Source organism: Acyrthosiphon pisum, chromosome A1 (genome assembly GCF_005508785.2).
Source record: "Acyrthosiphon pisum isolate AL4f chromosome A1, pea_aphid_22Mar2018_4r6ur, whole genome shotgun sequence".
NCBI classification, from domain to species: Eukaryota; Metazoa; Arthropoda; class Insecta; order Hemiptera; family Aphididae; genus Acyrthosiphon; species Acyrthosiphon pisum.
In genome coordinates this window covers 157,377,434-157,383,993 of record NC_042494.1, presented here as the reverse complement: position 1 = coordinate 157,383,993, position 6,560 = coordinate 157,377,434, and the positions used below count along the sequence as shown (strand labels likewise).

The following is a 6,560-nucleotide window of genomic DNA, read 5'->3' as shown; positions in this document are numbered from 1 at the left end:
GTTTTTTTCTGGGGAAAAATGGAAGCCAGATGTTTTTGATCAAGACATGAGTATGTTCGTGGAATCTTGAAGTGTCCGTTGAATAGAATTAATGTTTGTACTGCGGCAGAGAATATTAAAGTCATCTGCGTAGAACAGAGGTATGTTTGAGAATGTTATTTCTTCAGAAATATCGTTGATAGCGATCAGATAAAGCGTTACGGAGATGGTATATACTTGTGGGACTCCACTTTCTTGGAGGAAGGTAACTGAGAGTTTGGTGTGAGTTTTTACTTGTAAGGAACGGTGCTTGAGGAAGTACACAGTTAACATTTTATTCCTAGGTTGGATAATTTGGTGAATTCAGATTTAGTTGTGCAATATGACTTTCTTAAATATTATAAAATAAACTCATAAACCTAAAAAGTAGGAATTATAGTTTAATATTATTGCCATCTTGTTACATTTTTTAATTATTAATACAACATAGAAATAATAGATGTATTAATAAATAAATAGTTTGACGTGTCTATCAATAAATTATAAATAACACTCAAGTTATAAACATTTAGGTTCAACCTTCAGCAAATATCTGTACAATGGAATACAAATTGCGTTGAATAATATATAATTTAAGTATTAAGCATACATTTAACTAAATTATATTTGTTTTTCACTTCAACCATTTTTGTAGTAATAATTTTTAATTCATTCTACCCAAATGTAAATGATTTAGTTATTACATTAAAACAATCGCTATAATTCAGTAAACATCAGTTAACGTGAAACTCCATAAATCCTGAGACACTAACTAAATTACAATTTTTTTTTTTTAAACTAAATTTGTAAATAAATGTGATTATGAGCGTCAGATCAGTATTAAATAAATTTAACAAAGGTTTTTTGATTTGTGGCATTGGTAGTATAAAATTCAACCAGGGCAATTTTAAGACTTCAGCGTTGTTTTATGTGTGGCGATGTATATTAATTTATATTGGTTTGTATAACTTCTACAAGGCGAACCTATGGGTAGGTAATAACTTTTTTAGATTTTCTTTTTTGATAGTTTCGTATGATAAAACATAAAATAAATAAACTGAAAATTCATGAAGCGGATAACTACAGGTTGCTTTTTTTTATCGTGGACCAATTAATATCTCGGAAAGTATTAGAAATTTTAAAATAATTTTTTTTAACTTTCTAGGTTTTACTATTTTACGCGGTGTTATATTTTGTAAGATCAGTTTTAAATAAATTTAACAAAAGTTTTTTGATTTGTGGTATTGGTAGTATAAAATTCAACCAGTGCAATTTTAAGACTTCAGTGTTGTCTTATGTCTTACGATGTATAATAATTTTTACTGTATAGTAATTGTTGTGCCTTTCCGGGTATCCTAGACTAGTTATCTAATGCAAAGATTCTCAACCTTTTGAGGTCCACGACCCCTTCAAACTATTGTAGGTATGAGTTCACGCTCCACACACTCACTACTATAATATTGATGCATACATAATATATATTTTACAACAATAACACAAATGTATATCAATTTCTGTTGGTTTGTATAACTTTTTTAGATTTTTGATAGATTCGAATGATAAAACATAAATGATAAATTGAAAATTCATGGCGTTGATAACTATACGATCGCTTTAATTTCATGATAATATTATTAATATATATTATTTTTCGAGTATACTTTATAAATTCATAAATTGTTAGAACTAACTTCTGATGAACATGTTAAATTGGACCATTTTCTTTATCGAAGAAACAATACAAATAATAAATATATATCTATATATATAAAAATGAATGTATGTCAGTGTGTCTGTCTGTGTGTCCATGTTACCATGGTTACCAAGGTTGCCATGGTTACTAAGGTTACCAAGATTTCATGGCTATTAAGGTTACCATGTTACCATGGTTACCAAGGTTGCCATGGTTACTAAGGTTACCAAGATTTCATGGCTATTAAGGTTACCATGATCCATGGTTACTATGGTTACCAAGGTTACCATGAGTGTTGTTTATAATTATAGGTCTTTAATGGGCAACGAATTGCACAGGATCAGATATAGTACGGGTGTGTCCATCTACCCATGGCAATCAATTATATAATATTTTGAAACTTATGGACCTTTTTGTTTTTAAATAGTTACCGTGGGTTTCAAAGCTATAATAATAATAATTATTGGTTGCCAATGGTTTAAAATGTTTGTTATTTATTATAGTGCCCAACGATTCATATTTATAACCGAATTCAATTGCAACTATTATAAGAATTTCTACTATTATTAGTTAATTTATTATGCCCAACAACAAACGATCGATAAATAGTCCCGCAGTTCTAGCACGCAAGAAGCGGGAAACACGAGCCGCGGAAACAGACGAGCAAAGAGAAGCCAGGTTGAGGACCAACCGAGAACGTCAGTCCCTGGCCCGCTTATCCGAGCCAGACGAGCAAAGAGAAGCAAGATTGGGGACCATGCGAGTAATGGGTGCTCGATCCAGACGAACCACCGAATTGAACCCTTGTGCACTACACTATGATGCCGATATTAATTACAGCACACACCCAAGCGTGGCCATCGGAATAATGGATCCCTTTCGGAATAATAATCCCTTTTTGATTATGTTAATTAACGTTTAGAGATTAATACATATGGAGTAGGTATTTTTAATGGGCGACGAGGTGCACGGGATCAGCTAGTATATATATATATATAATGATATGTTGTAATAATTGTAAATTGTAAAGATGACATTTTATTTTATAGGTCAATGAAACTGATCCAGAAATGTCTGAACTAACGTCTGTAACAGTGATTTGTTGTTTTGAATTAATTTTCATTGGAAAATTTATACCTCATATCTGGCGCATATTTTTTGATAATCAACTATCAATTGTATTGACGAATCTTGAAACAATTCACGAAAAATTGATACGCCTGAATGTGTTGGGCAAGATAAATATAAAAATTAATTGGATTTACATTATGGGAATTATTGTTAATGTCGTGGAAGTTATATTGTGCACCGTCAGGATGATAAATATCAAACAAAATGTTATAATACATGATATGGTAATATTATAAATATTTTATAGGTTGATAACTATTTATTTTTATTTTTTTACAGTTTTGTGCCTTTCCGGGTATCCTGGTCTACTCCTTTATGTAATGGAAGGGTTCTCAACATTTTGAGCTCAAACCCCACCCCCTCAATACTATAATATTGATGTACACAAACATATATAATATAACAATAATATGACATACCTTAATGTTGGTTATTTGAGTAATATGAATATAATTTCAATGATGATTTTTAATATTCAATATTATGATATAACATAAATGATAAATTGAAAATTCATGACGCGGATAACTATATTACGATCACTTTAATGTCACGATAACGTTATTAATTTGTATTATTTTTCGAATACACATTATAAAATCTTAAATTGTTAGAACTAACTTCTTATGAACATGTTAAGTTGGACCATTTTCTTTATCGAAGAAACAATACAAATAATACATTTATATATAATGATATGATTTAATAATTGTAAATTGTACAGATGACATTTTATTTTATAGACCAAGAAAATTGATCCAGAAATGTCTGAACTAACGTCAATAATAGTGATCAGTTGTTTTGAATTAATTTTAATTAGAAAATTTGTATCTCATATCTGGCGCATATTTTTTGATAATCAACTATCAATTGTATTGACAAAACTTGAAACAATTCACGAAAAATTGATACACCTGAATGTGGTCGGCCAGATAAATATAAAAATTAATTGGATGTATATTATTGGAATTATTGTAAATGTCATGGAAGTTATATCGTACACCATCAGGATTATAAATATTGACCAAAATATTCCAATACATGATATGGTAACATTATAATCTATAAACATTTTTTAATTTTATAGCTAATTTATTTTTATTTATTTATAGTTTATATAAATAATGTAACTGTTGGGCTTTTCCGGGTATCCTAATCTGCGCCTTTATTTAATGCAAGGGTTCTCAACCTTTTGAGGTCCACGTACCATTTCAAACCATTGTATGAGTTCAAGCACCTGCCCCTCAATACTATAATATTGATGTCCGCATAATATATATAATATAATAATTTATAAATTAATATAATAATTTTAACTTTTTAATTGTTCGTGTTTTTTTCAACATTTTCAAGCCCCCTGAAATTTTGTCAGTCCTAGGGAGGTGTGCCCACAGGTTGATAACCCTTTTTCTATTGAACGTTAAACTATTATTTTTAAACAACTAATAGCTAGTATAAAAATTATATTATATTATATAGTTTACTCTTTACAGCCCATTCATTGAAAATGATATTATACACTACCGTCCATCTTTTAAGAGTACGCCATATAGGCTTCTGTTGTTCTCATTGTTACATTTGCTACAAAACCTAACCAATATTCTGTTGCCAAGTTTTAAGAAACAGTTACCCAATTATCAAATTTAAACTTAAGCATATTATCGTTGGAGAAATAACAGATCTTCTTGTTTGATAATGAATCAATTAATTTTCAAGTGAACCATCATGGCGGCCCCTTTCTTTAGACACTGTGACTGCCCGAAGAGAAGGGCCGTCTGTGACCGAGGTTCAAACCGGCGACGGTGTGCGTCGCTACCGATGCCTTAGTCCACTCGGCCACTCAACCCCACTCTAATAGTTTTTTAATATTATGTTTGTGACATGGATACAATATTAGCATCGGTGACGACTGTATATCACACATTTTCAGATCATTATGACGGTGATGAATTTTTTCCATTTCGTAGTATTTTATGAATATATTCTACTAATATTATATACACAGTGGATAGTGTTCAAGATAAATGAAAAAGTTCCTGAAAGAGGGTCGTCCTTAAGTACATACAGAGATTTGTATTTGGATGCTATAGAATGCTTAAACGATATCAATAAATCAATACATGGCTTTCCGGCTATAGTTTCTTTTATTGCAGCAAACGTCGGCGAAATAATTAATATCTTATACGGACGTATATTATTCCCTAGAAGCTATGATCACTACCGAATTCTTATAATTCCTTTCATAGTTTTATTAATGAGAATAACTAATGTTCTAACATTATACATGATTGGTCACGCCACGGAAAAGGAGGTATTTATATATTATATATTTTTCGAATCCATTGTAAACTTAAATAGATTTTAGATTCTGAGCAGAGCTGATTTTTATTTTTTTATTCTGTCATTGTATTGTCATATAACGATAGCAGTTGATAAATATTAAAAATAAATTTTGTTTAACCACATTTATGAAACTTAAAATCTAAAAATGATTATGTAGTTAAAAATTTAAAAATTGTTTAATTTTTATACCTTTACAAATTTAAGGTTCTAACGTACATACAGGTTATTCTCTAACCAAAAAATCTCAAAAATATAGAAACGCAATTTTTTTATAGTTAATCTATTTTCGAAAGTACAGAATATTAAATAACCAAGAAGAATGATTTATGTTATTTTGTTCTAATTTTATTATGATATTTAATCCTAGCAAAATCCAATTCCCCGTTTTTTTAAATTAATCATTATCTATTTATTTATTTAATCTATTCTCAATACTTAGTAACTCCAGTGAATAAAAACGAATAAATATTTAATTTATCCATACATAAAAATAGTGAAACTTTCTTAAAAACAACAAATCTCTATAATGTACATCTTATGTTATTTTAATCAGTAAAAATTACGTGATTATTCATTAGTAGGAATTAATATAGTCAACATTGTGTTTATTTAGTATGTTCTAATTCTTTAGAACTTAATGTCTGTATTTTCAGATAAATCGGATGAGTCTAGTCTTACATCAACGATCCGTAATCGAAAGAAACCCCAGAATTAAACGTCAGGTATAAATATTCAACTATTCGACTACATTCGATTCATTTAAATTAAAATTATTTTTATTTTTATTTAGATCAAGTTTTTTTTACTTCGAAGATTGCACGAACACTTCCATTTTAAGTTGTATGGAATGTGTCATATCAATCTCAGACAACTACTTATCCTATCAAACGGTGCAATTGGTTATTTATTAATTCAAGTTCTGTTCAAATTGAATAAACAATAAACAGAGAAAATTAATCGGCATCCCGTGATATTTTTTTAACGTAAGATACTCGAACAAGGATCATGTTTCATTAATAATTATTGTTTTTTAGATTCTGAGTGAAACGATGAATGTATTGATTTTACAATGATGTGTGTTTTTTTATTTTTTTATTTTTTTTGTGTCTGTCATCACCTTTTAGGACAGTAAAAGTGCTTGGATTTTCTTCAACAGTACCTTTTCTGATAGCAAAGTGAATCTAGTTGGTACTTTGGGGGCTCAAAAGTAAAATTTTTCCAATAGTTTTCAAAAGCGCCGTGAAAAACAAAAGAAAAATTAAGGAAAAACGGGAATTTTTACGCAAAATCTGTTTTTGAGAAAATTGATTTTGGTTTTTGGTGTAACTTTAAAACGAATGACTGTAGATACATGAAATTTTCACTGGTTGTTTAT

At 29.3% G+C, this 6,560-nt stretch overlaps 1 protein-coding gene across 1 annotated transcript; it reads left to right on the top strand.

The window, feature by feature from the left end:
• Nucleotides 1–4,723: 4,723 nt before the first annotated feature.
• On the top strand, nucleotides 4,724–6,256 carry LOC115033583. Its single transcript, XM_029486400.1, has 3 exons — nucleotides 4,724–4,753; nucleotides 4,848–5,153; nucleotides 5,839–6,256. The coding sequence occupies exons 1-3, from the start codon at nucleotides 4,724–4,726 to the stop codon at nucleotides 5,911–5,913; spliced, it is 411 nt and encodes a 136-aa protein (XP_029342260.1). The 3' UTR covers nucleotides 5,914–6,256.
• The last annotated feature ends 304 nt before the right edge of the window (nucleotides 6,257–6,560 follow it).

What these genes read in the sequence shown, in the direction of transcription:
- LOC115033583 (XM_029486400.1), top strand. Translation starts at nt 4,724, where the DNA reads ATGGATACAATATTAGCATCGGTGACGACT. An exon ending in TATTAGCATCGGTGACGACT is followed by an intron (nt 4,754 to 4,847) that starts GTATATCACACA and finishes TTATATACACAG; the next exon opens with TGGATAGTGTTCAAGATAAA. An exon ending in GTCACGCCACGGAAAAGGAG is followed by an intron (nt 5,154 to 5,838) that starts GTATTTATATAT and finishes CTGTATTTTCAG; the next exon opens with ATAAATCGGATGAGTCTAGT.